The sequence below is a fragment of the Sus scrofa genome, chromosome 13, assembly GCF_054392235.1.
Source record: "Sus scrofa isolate SSC_HxYL_T2T_F1_AM1 chromosome 13, Sscrofa_HxYL_maternal_Yorkshire_Landrace_v2.0, whole genome shotgun sequence".
In the NCBI taxonomy this organism is placed as follows: Eukaryota; Metazoa; Chordata; class Mammalia; order Artiodactyla; family Suidae; genus Sus; species Sus scrofa.
Window position 1 is genome coordinate 15,539,629 of NC_139395.1, and position 13,523 is coordinate 15,553,151.

A 13,523-nucleotide genomic window follows, 5' to 3' on the forward strand; every position below is an offset into this window, starting at 1 on the left:
TATTGATCATTAGTTATAAATAAAAAACCTATGTTCTTAATTATTATGCTGCACCACACTTAAGTAAAGCCAGTGCCTTTAGATCACTTCATTCTTAAGCTTCAACTTGATTGTTTCTTTACCATCTTTTCCATGATTATATATTGAGGGTTAAGCACTAACATGACATCTAGGGCTTAAAAGAAAATGCATGCAATGAAATTCCAGATGTAAACATTTTCTGAATCTGGTAAAGGAGTTTGTTTAACCAGCCATAATGTAACTGGAGATCAGTTTCTGGAGTCAGACCTATGTTCAAATTCCTGCCACACTCCCTCTGTGGCCTTAGGAAAATTATTTAAACTCTCTAGTGTCCAAAGTTCCTCCTCTACAAAGGGAAATTGATAATATCAAATTTGTGTTACTGTAAAATCAGCAACAAAGTGACCACAAAAACAAAAACCTCACCGAACGTCTCCTTCCCCTCAGAGTCTGTTCTTTCTTCCCCACCGTGCAGCCAAAATTAACAGAACTTCCTTGTGCACATGTCCTTGTCCTCTCCCTTCCTCTCTTCTTCAACCTACTCCAGTCTGCTTTCTACCCCAAACTGTGTTCTTTGCCCTCAAGTTTAATGTCCTCTTCTTGTGACTCTTAGCTCACCAAAGGGCATGGCTCCTGTTATGATGCCCACCACTCCATGTTGAGTTCATTCCCAAATTCTGACTATTTTACAACTTAAATCTCATAAATCCAGTCTCTTCTCTCCGAATTTATGGTAACTCTATTTTTAGTTTTTAAAGTAACCTCCATACTGGTCTCCACAGTGGCTGCACCAATTTACATTCCCACCAACAATGTAGGAAGGTTCCCTTTTCTTTCCACCCTCTCCAGGATTTATTATTTATAGAATTGTAATGATGGCCTTTCTGACCAGTGTGAGGTAGTACCTAATTGTAGTTTTGATTTGCACTTCTCTAATGATTAGCGATGCTGAGCATCTTTACATGTGCCTATATTGCCATTTGCACCAACATGGATAAACCTAAAGATTATCATACTCAGTGAATAAGTCAGAGAAAGACAAATATTATATGATATCACTTATACGTAGAATCTAAAATATAACACAAGTGAATTATCTCTGAAACAGAAACAGACTTGTAGACATAAAGAACACTTGTAGTTGCCAAGGGGAAGGGGAGGTAGGGGAGGGGGGGAGTGAAAGTTTGGGATTGGCAGATGCAAACTAATACATATAATATGGATAAACAACAAAGTCCTACTGTGTAGCACAAGTAATTATATTCAGTATCTATAATAAACCATAATGGGAAAGAATATGAAAAATAATGTGTGTGTGTGTGTGTGTGTGTGTGTGTGTAACTGAATCACTGTGCTGTACAGAGGAAATTAACACAACATTATAAATCAACTGAACTTCAATTTTTAAATATCCATATATATATATTATATAGTGCCAAGACCAGCTCAGCAGGATGGGGCTGAAGAACGGGTGCTGTGAATCTTAAGGAAAAAAGTTAACATAGAACAAGACACAGAGACATTTATCTTAAGTAAAGGTGGGAACCCAGGGACTCAAGGTCTCTGGGACCAAGAGCCCTGCCTCAAGAAACCACACTGCTTTTATTGTGTTCTTTGGGATTATGTCAAGCGAGAAGGGGGTTGTAGGTGCAGGATATAGGGGTTTTTTTTAAGTTATTTTAAAAGTCACATAGCTGATTGCTGATTAAGCTTTTATTCTGACCTTTAGGCATCTAATAGTCATTAGCATTTGAGGAAGCTTGTCATCAGCTATCTATGCATAGCATCTCGAGAATAGACATTGTGCTTCTGCAGACAGTGTGCCTATCTGCAGCAACCCTGCATGCCTAAGTTTGCACCTCAGTTCTCCTTGCTAATGCATATCCTGCTAATGACCCCTCATAAACCCCTTGGGGCCATGAGGCTCCTCTTTCTTTTATTCTTAAGAGGACGTATCATGCTGTGCAAAAGGCGTGCCAATCGGCACAGGTCCAGCGTGCCTAGACCAATGCATTAAGTCCTCATTCAGCTGACCCTATGAATAACTTATGCCTTTAGATCTTTATTCTTAAGCTTAAGTCATTTACCAGCACTGGACTGTTTTCCAAGCAGGAAGATGGGGTAAAGTAAAGCAGGACAAGATGGGGTTTTCAGCAAAGAGGCTAAGAAAATATTGGAGAAACATGTCTCGTGACAATATAGTATATATAATAAGGATGTAATATACATTAGATATATATATAAGGATTTCCAAGAATGGGTTTATGTATGATTTTTCACAGTGATTCCCTCCCCTATCTTATGTGTATTTTTACCTGCTGCTGCATTAAAAATTACCCCAAAACTTGAAAGCTTGAAAAACAAACATTTATAGTCTCACAGTTTCTGTGTGCCAGAAATCTGGGCAGTATGTCTGGGGCCTCTGGACTGGGGTGTCTCACAAGCTGTGCTCAAGGGACAGTTACCTTCAGGTGCCACGCGGATAACCTGCCAAGCTCATTTCTGTGCTGCCGGGTGACTTCTGGTTCTCTCTGGCTATTGAGTGGGGACACAAGTTCCTTACCACATAGACTGATCTATAGAGCTTTTCACAATGTAGCAGCCTGCTTCCCCCAGGGCAAAGGCTCTGGGGAGAGAATGAGAGATGGTGAGTGAGAAGGAAGTCGGAATGACTTCAGAACCTAATCTTGGAAGCAATGCCCTATCACTGTAATGATGTTCTCTTCTGTGGAAGCGAGTCACTAGATCTACCCCACTCTCGAAGGAAGGGATTACACCAGTGATGCAAACACCCGGAAGCAAGGATCCCTGGGGTCATCTTGGGTAGAAGTCCCTCCTGCAGCAGGAGGTTTGTTCTCACTTGGTGAGAGAACTGCTTTCATTTGAGTCTTTTCAGCCTAGTCTCCTTGGGAATCATGGCGTGCACGTCCCACACGGGCCTCAGTGCCTGGCTACTCTTCTCTTTCAAAAAAGAGTAAGAAGGGGATGGGGCAGGTGCTGCTGAGAAGAGTTCCCAGTGTAATGGTGATTTTAGTTGTTTTGCTCGTTGTGCCTTGACATTGAATTGCGCAGAGAACCTCAATTACTCCTGTTGGCTTGTCTGAGCATTGGATTCCTGATGCCCTTTTTTTTTTTTTTTTTTTTTGCTTTTTAGGGCCACACCCCCGGCATATGGAGATTCCCGGCAAGGGGTTGAATGGGAGCTACAGCAGCCGGCCTTTAACCCACTGATCGAGGCCAGGGATCGAACCTGCAACCTCATGGCTCTTAGTCGGATTCGTTTCCATTGTGTCATAACAGGAACTCCCCTGATGACTTATTTTATATCTCCTAATGAATATATTAAAAATAATAATTGGAGTTCCCGTTTTGGCTCAGAGGTAACAAACCCGACTAGTATCCATGTGGATGCAGATTTGATCCATGGCCTTGCTCAGTGGGTTAAGGACCCAGTGTTGCTGTGAGCTGTGGAGTAGTTTGCAGATGCAGTTCAAATGCTGCATTGCTCTGGCTGTGGTGTAGACTGGCAGCTACAGCTCCAATTCAGCCCCCAGCCTGGGAACTTCCACATGCCCAAAAAGAATAGATTAAAAATATCTCTAACCTAGAGGTTATAGAACAGAGGGATATATTTAGACCTTTAGTTTTTTTGGGTTTTTTTTTTTCCCTCCTGGCACCCCACCCAACTCTGCACTGCAGAGAGGTTTTAGTGCTAATTTGAGATTATTTTGAAACTTCATCTCCTTTATCTTAGTGTATGCATCCAACATATTCTACCTAATTTTAATATAAATGTCTCAGCAAAAATTAAGCCACCTCCTAATTGACTGTAATTATCTATAATCCCTCACATGCTCAACATCATAGACCATAAGAGGGAATAACCTGTGTTTAGGAGAGGTTTGTGGAAGAACCTTAGAAAATAAATGGACATCAAAGTCATTATTTCAAGCAGAGCTGTAAATGCAGAACTCTGTAGGGGAAATGATAAAAGTATACCTACAGGTATGTGACTAGTATCTCCATCTTGTGTTTCCTTTTGTACAGATTGTTTCCCAAAGAAAGCTGTCCAAATCCTTGTTGAAACATGGGAACACAGCGGGGAAATCCTCCATCACGGTAAGCCCTCCTTAGGCAGCCACCTGCCCAGGTTCCCAGATGGTGCTGGCTAGTCCCAACCAGCCATGTGGAAGGCAGATCCTCTGGCTGTTGGGAATTGATCCCACAACTGCTCAGCTATCCGAGTCATCCCTTCTTTTTTCCCATCTTTCTTTGTCCTTCCAATACAGTTTAGACCTTTCCATTCTAGGAAAAATGATTTGAAAGTGAGGCCGTTCACTTCAACTAAGCACTTCTGTAATTATATGTAGGTTTTAGCAGGGGACAAATATAGAGTTATTGAGCACAGTAAGAATATGGAATTGTCCAGAATTTTCAAATCATCAAAGTTATCTGTCCTTGTTTCACATTTTTTGGAGAAAAACAATGCTCTAATAACATGTAGTCTAAAGTTTGATTTGTTGCCTAAGGACCAGAGAGCCTAACATTTAACTTTCCTCTTTAATATAATAGTTTGGAGATGTGCCATGTGGTTATTCAAACTTAAGTAAAATTATTTAAAATTAAATAAAAGCAACTAGTCACATAAGTGCTCAGTAGTTCCATGTGGCTAGCAGCTACTATACTGGATACTGCAGATTACAGAGCATATTTGTTGATTGGGTAATATTGGAAGTATTTCTAAATAAAATGTTAAATTTTCAAGTATTCGAAGCTTTGGCTTTTTGTATTACAGTCCTTGAGAAAGATAAAGCAGTCTAACCATTTAGCTCTGTGAACAAAAAAATATGATAATCATAATAGACAGAAAAAGTAGCAGGAGAGTCTAAATTGCTTGTGAGACAAATTGCCTTAGGAGGCAAACCTCCTGAGTTCCTTTGGATATTCCTTTTTAACTTGAAAGTTACTGATTTGTTAAAAGAAAAAAATTGAAGACTTTTTTTAAAAGAAAAAATTCAGATGCATTTCATTTCCACTGGTGAAAGGTAGGATCATTCTCACAAGAACTTATCTGGGGTTTTGGCTTGAATATTTTATTTTATTATTTTATTGTCTTTTGTCTTTATAGGGTCACATTCACAGCATATGGAGGTTCCCAGGCTAGAGATCATATTGGAGCTGCAGTTGCCGGTCTATAACACAGCCACAGCAAGTCCAGATCCAAGACAAGTCTGTAACCTACACCACAGCTCACAGCAACTCCAGATCCTTAACCCACTGAGCAAGGCCAGGGATCAAACCCCTGTCCTCATGGATACTAGTCGGGTTCATTAACCACTGAGCCGCTACAGGAACTCCAGCTTGAATATTTTAGATCATATGGGTATGTCCAAGCTTTTTCTTGACTGCCATGTTCAATCATGAACAAATTGTTCCAGTGGTCTTTGAAGACCCCTTGGTGCTCTAAAAAGCCATGGACCCAAGGGCTCCCTCCCAAAGGCCTCAATCCCAGAGAAGCATTGAGATTTTCCCATGGTTCTTTCCCAGGGGAAAAAAAAAAAAAGCTCATCTTGCTGCTTTTTCTAAGAAGTCTTGGAGATTTTCCTCCTCCACACAACCCAGAAAAATTAATCTCTTTCCTGATTTTAAATATTTAAATACTCCTCTTTATCCTTGGTTCTTGAATCAGAACAATGGCTTCCATAGCACCTGGAAAACACTTGAAATTGTGTGCAAATTTTTCCAGTCTTTGCAGATGGAGATCATAACTTCTCAAAGGGGCCATGCCAAAGACCATGCCCCAAGTGGAGTGTAAGAGGTATTAAGGGGACATGGGACAAAAGAGAATGCAATGAAAAATTGAAACAGTATGATTTCTCATTTATCAAGTAGTTCTTGAGTTTTCACTGTGTTTCTGGACTCAGGTTCCCTACTCTTCAGGTGCTCACACTTTTGGAGGAGTCTTTCCCTCCTTAGACAACCCTTTTAACTTTAATATTACACATAAAATAGAAATTTCCAGAGATTCCCAGTGTGTACTCAGAACAGATGAACCCAAATCATAATGGAAAGTTGAGCCCAGGTAGAATGCAGATAAAATTGAATTAAAGTTCAGCATCTCTCTGTAACAGATTTGATAAGAGCATCCATGCTCTGTACCCTGATGCATGGTGAAGTCCTAACATAGTCTAAAAGTGGTTTAACCTGCATGTAACTAGATTTTTCCCTAGGTTTTTGTTGTTGTTATTGTTTTTCTCCTGAGTTCTTTTTCCACCAATTTCTGTTCCAAGGCTTTGAGGGTCACTATTAAATATTCGGAAGTGATATTTTATGAAAGAGGCTCTTAGATACTGTCTTCTCTTCACTTAGGCCAAATCTTTGTCAGGAATTCTCTGTTCTTGGGAGGACAGGATTAAGATCCTTATTCTCTCCCTAGATTGAGCTCAGACTCTTTCTATCTCTCTCTCTCCCTGCAACACTCCCCCGCCCTGTCTCTGAATTCCAGGAAAGTCCTTTGGGGGTTGGTTGGTTGGTTGGTTTTGTCTTTTTATGGCCGTACCAGTAGCATATGGAAGTTCCCAGGCTAGGGGTCGAATCAGAACTGCAGCTGCCAGCCTACACCGCAGCCACAGCAACACAGAGCTGGCGGCAATGCCAAATCCTTAGCACACTGAGGGAGGCCAAAGATCAAACCCACATCCTCATGGATGCTTTGCCATGTTCTTAACCTGCTAAGCCACAATGGGAACTCCAAAGGGACAGTCTTTTTTGAAACATGGGAGTTAGAACATTTCTTAGATGACTTTATAACCATTGGTCTAGAAAGGACATAGAGACCAGTTTATTCCCTGATCCCTAGTTAATCTGACTCAAAACACTGGAGAAATATTGCTTCCTGCTCCTCTTTCCTTGTAACATCCCAAAGGAACAATATGTATAATTATTTATGGCCCTGCCCTTCAATGCCATGTGACCTTTGAAGGAAGAAATTCTTCCTAACTACTGCTCCAACACCTCCTTCTTCAGCTTACACCCCACATCTCAATAAATGAGATCTAGTTACCTCCCGTTGTCCATTCTAGAGGCTTCCCCTGTTCACCTGGAGATGCTATGCCATGTTCACTGAGTTGCAGGAAACTTCATGCCAAACATCAGTCTTTGTTGATTTTGGGATCAAACATGAGCTAATATTTTTGTTCATGAATTCCTACACTGAGTGGTCCAACCACCACTGCACCTGATGTGTGCTTTTTCCTTCAGGTAATTGCTGAAGAATTATCTGGCAATGATGACTACGTTGAACTTGCCTTCAATGCACGGAAATTAGATGACAAGGTAAAGTGTTTGCCATCAGCCTTATTGAAGAAGTAATAAAGCTGGCACACAAGTTTAATAAGATTTCCCTTACAGCTATTTTTTCCTTTTCAACTCACGTTATTAAACAGATCAAAGATTTCAGAGATGTCTGCAAAGTAAGACTTCCCCTAAATTGAGAAGGAATTAATGAGAAGGGAGAGGGGCTATAATTAAAATAGGACAATTTTGTTACATAAAGACTTCATTTGCTCCCAGATTCCATGGGTCAGATTTGCACGGGCAAATGTGATTTAATCTCTAGGAATATTTCAAAAGAAAAGAGATGTGAAAGGAAGAAAAGTGACATTTATTAAGCACCTATATTTGCCAGATACAGGGTTAAGGACCTATCATGCCTGATCACAGTCATTCTTATAACACCCACATAACAGGTATTATTAACCCTATTTTACAGGCGAGAAAACAGATTCCAAGATGAAATAATATATCTAAAGTCACTTCATGTGTTAGTCCTGATAATCCAAGAAGCAGACACCAGGATGGAGTTAAACATGCAAGGATTTCATTAGGATTAAACCCTTGTGTAGGGAACAGTGGGAGGGAGTCTGGGAAAGCGAATGACCACCATGTAAGGCTTACCGTAAGCAAAGGAGTGAAGGGGAGAAGGGGCAGGTCCTGCACTGCCATACAGTCTAAGGAGGATTCCACAAATCCGTCAAGGAGTCCTTGAGCCAAAACCTGCCAGTGAGAGAGACCGGTATCTCCCATGAGTGCCTGCATATCCCCTATACATACAGCACTGTCTGGGAGCAGTCCATAGATAACTTGGCCTTGGAGTAAGGATAGGGCTGCATCCCAGAGCACAGCAGCTAGGGGCCTATGGTCAGTCATACCTCCTTTAGTAGGAGGTCTGCAAAGCATATGCTCATGGCCACCATACCCTGCTGGTTGGTGGTAAAACTGAGGACTCATCCCATGTGAGTCTGAGTCCCATCTGTATTCTTTCTATTATATCTCACAACTTCCACCCGTCACAGGTCATATTAGTTTTATATCTACAGACAAGTTCTATAGTCTCCACCACTGAAAAGAAATTTTCCTCTCCATGCTCACTATATATTTATGATTTCCCTCCAACCAATCTTTGAGTCAAAAACACATCACTTCCATACATATATTCACAAAGAACTCCATTTTCCTAGTAGACAGCCAGAAGAGAGGCAATTTAGGGATGTGGCACCACTTTCAAACAATTTCTTACAGGCATTGGGCTGAGAAAGGTAAACCTGTATCTCAAGCTTAGTCTCAAGCAACAGCTTAGCTCCTGGCATAGTTCATTCATTTTCACCTACAAAAAAGCCTCCACCCATTTATGCATTTATTCATTTTTTTATTTGTCTGTGTACTTGCTCATTCATCATTCCTTTATCAAACCTTTGTTGCATGCTTATTATGTATTGTTTGGTGGGAAAAGGGCATACTTTGAACCACTCTCTTGCCCACAATCTGTAATTCACCATCAAAGTGAACCATCAATTTAAACAACAATATAACAGCACTCAAGCCATGAGAGGATGTGATACATAATCAGTGTTCTGAAAAGAGTAATTCATTCACCTGGAGATATTAGGAAAGACTTTATTCTTAAGTCTTGGATTTTTTTGTTGTCCTGAGTGGATTGTGAGACACTTTTACAAACTGCTAACTGTGTGTGTTGATGTCAGTGGAGCATAAGTTCTTAACCCTCATATCCTTGTGATTAGCATGTGCTTTCTCTGCCACCATATCTTCAAGTTCTGGAAGAACTCACCAGACTGCTTTGTAGTCTTTCTCTGTGCCATTATAAGCCATTGGATCAGTGTGTAGCAGTTTTAAGCTGCTCACTTAATGGCTTCTTTCCAATTAATCATCTCTCGAATACCTCTGATTTGTCCTCTAAGTGACCTGTGTTATAGTGCAAGGGGAGGTGGGGCGTTATTAGTGGGCCCATTGGCTCTAAGGTGTTTGAGCGTTTTCCCTAAATGAGCACTTGCTTGCAGAACTAAGAGTTCATAGAGCACTTACCCTGGTTCTCGATGGCCATTCCCACCCTCAGCTCTGCGGATTCCCCAGGGCCCTTAGTGGCCCATTGCTGAGACTCAGTACCCTGGAGCTATAGACCCCAGATCCTCCATAACGTGGTGAGATTTGCTCAGACTCAGTCACCCAGACAGAAGCAGGCCCTGTTCAGAACAATGCAGAGACCATTGCTCTAGTGTAGACTGGGAGGTGAATGGGCTTGGGTGGAAACAGAGCAAAGTGGTAGACTTGAGGAGCAACCTGGTACCGTGAAGATTTTCCCACACAACCTCTTCAGGAAACAGAGGCTCAGCAAGGCCTGGTGACTTATCCAAAGACACTGTTGCTGCACTGGTTATGTGTTGCTGCATCACAGACCACCTCAAAATGTGGTGACTTAGGCTAACAACTCTTTTATTATATGTCATAATTTTGAGGGTCAGAAATTGAGGCAGGGTTCAACTGGGCAATTCGACTCCTTATGACGCTGACAGAAGTCACTCAGTTAAACTCAGGTAGTGGAAGAGCTTTACTCACACGCCCAGGACTCGAGATGGTTGGAAGGCCGGGCTCCACCAGGACAGTCAGCAAGCATACTTCATGGTAGTCTTGGGTTCGTGGCTGCTTTCCCCAAAGAGAACATCCCAAGAGAAGCAGATGAAAGCTGTGCAGCCTTTTCTGACCTAGCCTTGCAAGTCATACATCATACCTTCTGCTGCTTCTGTTGGTTATATGTGAGTCATTAGGAGCCCAGAGTCAAGGAGAGGAGGGTGAGACTCCAGCCCTGGTGGAGGAGTGATAGTCATAGTGTAGAAAAGCCTGTGGACAGTGGACATTGTGGTGGAAAATACAACCTGCCGCAGTATTTTGTGGTAGAATCAGAATAAGAGAACCAGTGATTTCATGTCACAGCCAGAAAGATAGTTACCAGGGGTTCTCAAGGAGGACCTCCTTCTAGCCTTAGCTAGAAAGGTAATGTTCCCATCTTAGTTCAGGGAAGTAGGGAGCCAGGGAGGAGAAAGGTGAGGGTATGACTGCTGTAGGCAACAGTCCTCAAGGTGTGGTCCCAGGCCCAAGACTCTTTCAGGAGAATGCATGAGGTCAAAACCATTTTCAAAGTAATAGTAGGACAGTATTTTCTTTCTTCACTCTTATCATGTCACAGTGGTACAGTGGTTTTCCAGAATCTGCATGATGCCTAGTTTCACAACAGATTGAAGACAGCAACAGATGTGAGAATCCTGCTGCCTTGTATTAAGCCAGTTATTAAATTGATTTATAAAATTGTAAAATAATGTAATTCTTCTGACTATTTTATACATTTGGAAAATATAATTATTTTCCATTAAAACGTTATTTCTTTTATGGTATAAAGGGTTTATTTTTATTATTTTTAAATAGTATAATGAATGAGACCTGTTGTTGTGGAGTATAATGGTAGTTTTGCAAACCACAGTGACAGAGAAATGTTCCTTTTCTTTTGTAGAAATAGTCATTTTTAACTTGACTTCCAATGCTGTTCAGCAGACCAGCAGTTATCTACTTGAGATGGAAATGCAGAGTCCTTGAAAAATGAGAAGTAGGCTTCATGGCAACTGCACATAAAAGAGATTAGGTTTGCAAGAAATAACTTAAATTTGTCTAATATTAATGCAGTTCACTGAGTGGGCTTTCTAACTCCTAAAGCATATTTATTACATTAGCAGCTAGTTGGTGATTAATCTATCAAGTAGCGGTATGAATGTAATCAGTTTGGAACGTTCAAGCTGACAAAGTGTTCTTTTTCCTTCCTTTCCTAAGAAAGTATTCATGTTGGTATTTTGGAACTGATTCTCACACTAGCGGTCTTCATATCTTTAATCATGATCCTTATAAGCTGCATTTTTTAATGTTACCACAGTGCTAGTTTAATGCGGTGTCATATAAGCAAGCAAATCCATCTCCAGAGCCAAGGTCAGCAAACTTTTCCTATAAAGGGCCAGATGGTGAATAGTTTAGACGGGTCATATGATCTCTGTCCCAACTACTCAGTTCTGCCTTTGAGGCATGAAAACAGCCATAGACAATGCATAAATGAATGAGTATGACAATGTTCCAATAAAACTTTATTTACAAAAACAGGCAGTGGGCCAAATTTGGGCCATGCACTACAGTTTGCTGACCCCTGTTCTAAAAAACATTAACTCTCTCATACTGTGCTATGATTTTACTTTCTTTGAGTATGCCTGCCTGCAAACCAACCCAACCTGTGTTAATGATAGCAAATTATCATTCATGAGTATCTACAATGTATCAGGTATTTTGTTTCAACTACATTATCCACAAAATGCATAGCCACATTATCAAAAGTAAGTATTATTTCCATTTTACAGGTGAAGCATAGTTAGCTTAAATGACTTGCCCAAAGTCACAAGGCTAGGAAGCTATAGAGTCTGGATATGAACCCAAGTCTTTCAACTAGTCTTTTCTAGTTACATTTATTCTGTTTTCAGGATCACTGTCGTGGCTATGCACTGCTTCCTTTTCTGTGTCAGATCTCAGCTGATTATTACCCTCTCAGGTGACTAAATTTCTTCCATGTTGGGCTAAAAAATCAGAGTCATGTAGCCTCCAAGTAATTAAAACATTTTTCTGTAGCAAAACTTCAGTGAAATTCCTATATAATTAATCTTTATTGCACTAAACTGTCCCAAGGGCCATTTTAATTCTGATGGTCAAGGAAAGGCAGCTTAAAAATTCCAGATTGTGGTCAAGTAACTATACAGTTAAAGACAGATTTGTTGTCTATGAACTGTGACTTCTGAGTGTGAGCTGCTTATGAGTCATCCAAAAATTGGATGACTTCTTAATAGTAATTATCCTGATGCTTGTATAGTGCTTTACTAAGTGTCCTCATATATTCTCTCTTTTATTGGTAATATCATAGAAGCAATGCTTCTCGAGCGCTAACCATGTGCCAGTCACTGGGTTCTTCTTATCCTTCTGTGTTGATAACCTCTCTATTTATTAATAAGGAAATGGAGACTTGGAAAAATTAAATATATCCTGTCCCAGATCATCCAGACTGTATATATGGATATGAAAACACTCCTAAAGCCAGTGTGCGACATGTTAGATTTTTAGTTACTTAAGGGTGAAGATTGTATCTGATCATTCTTTTCTTCATTTACAGTGTATTTTCTTTTTTTTTTTTCATTGCTGCCAGTTTATATTTATTCAAGGATAAAAAGGCAGTGGATTCAATACAAAAATAGCTTTTCAGATACATATTTACCAAAAAATACCCTACAACATATCCTTTTGAGTCCTTAGTCACCAATTTAGAATCAAAGTTTTTATTGTCTGATTTGATGAATTTTACTTGGGAATTGCCTCCCTGTAAAAGAAAATATACTTAACACATAAAATATGAATATTTTCTTGACAAGAACTCTGTACGAATCCTAAATAGTACCTTAAAAGAATATGAAACAAAATAGAAAAAACCTTGTAGTACACTTTCAAGAGAAAAAAAATAGGGTAAGGAAGTGCATATAGAGTAGGCTTATAAATGTATATTTTATTTTTTTCTGTTAAAACACAGTTGATTTACAATATTGAGCCAATTTCTGCCATATAGCAAAGTGACCCAGTCATATATATGTGTATGTGTGTGTGTGTGATACAGTTTTTTTCTCATTTTATCTTCCATCACTTTCCATCCCAAGAGTTAGATATAGTTCCCTATGCTATACAATAGGGCCTTATTCCTTATTTATTCAAAATGTAATAGTTTGCATCTACTAACCCCAAACTCCCAGTCCATCCCACTCCCTTCCCTGTCTCCCTTGGCATGTCTATTCTCTATGTCTTTGAGTCTGTTTTTCTTTTGTAGATCAGTTCACTTATGCCATATTTTAGATTTCACATATAAGTGATATCATATGGTATTTGTCTTTCTCTTTCTGACTTACTTCACTTCGTATAGGAATCTCTAGTTGCATCCATGTTATTGCAAGTGGTATTAATTTTTTCTTCTTATGGCTGAGTTTTATTCCATTATATATATATATATATATACCACTTCTTAATCCATTCATCTGTTGATGGACATCTAGGTTTTTTCCATGTCTTGGCTATTGTGAATG

At 39.9% G+C, this 13,523-nt stretch overlaps 1 protein-coding gene across 5 annotated transcripts in view; it reads left to right on the forward strand.

Moving 5' to 3' along the window:
• The window catches only part of CPNE4 (copine 4), a 595,221-nt gene that overhangs the window by 430,790 nt on the left and 150,908 nt on the right, over positions 1 to 13,523 (forward strand). For all 5 annotated transcript variants that reach the window (XR_014823542.1, XM_021071322.2, XM_021071320.2 and 2 more), the window contains exons 4-5: positions 4,069 to 4,140; positions 7,282 to 7,356. Coding sequence is in view for 4 of the 5 variants with exons in the window: in XM_021071322.2 (XP_020926981.1) it covers positions 4,069 to 4,140; positions 7,282 to 7,356 (147 nt within the window). In the remaining variant the exon portion in view is untranslated. The remainder of the gene's footprint in view (positions 1 to 4,068; positions 4,141 to 7,281; positions 7,357 to 13,523) is intronic.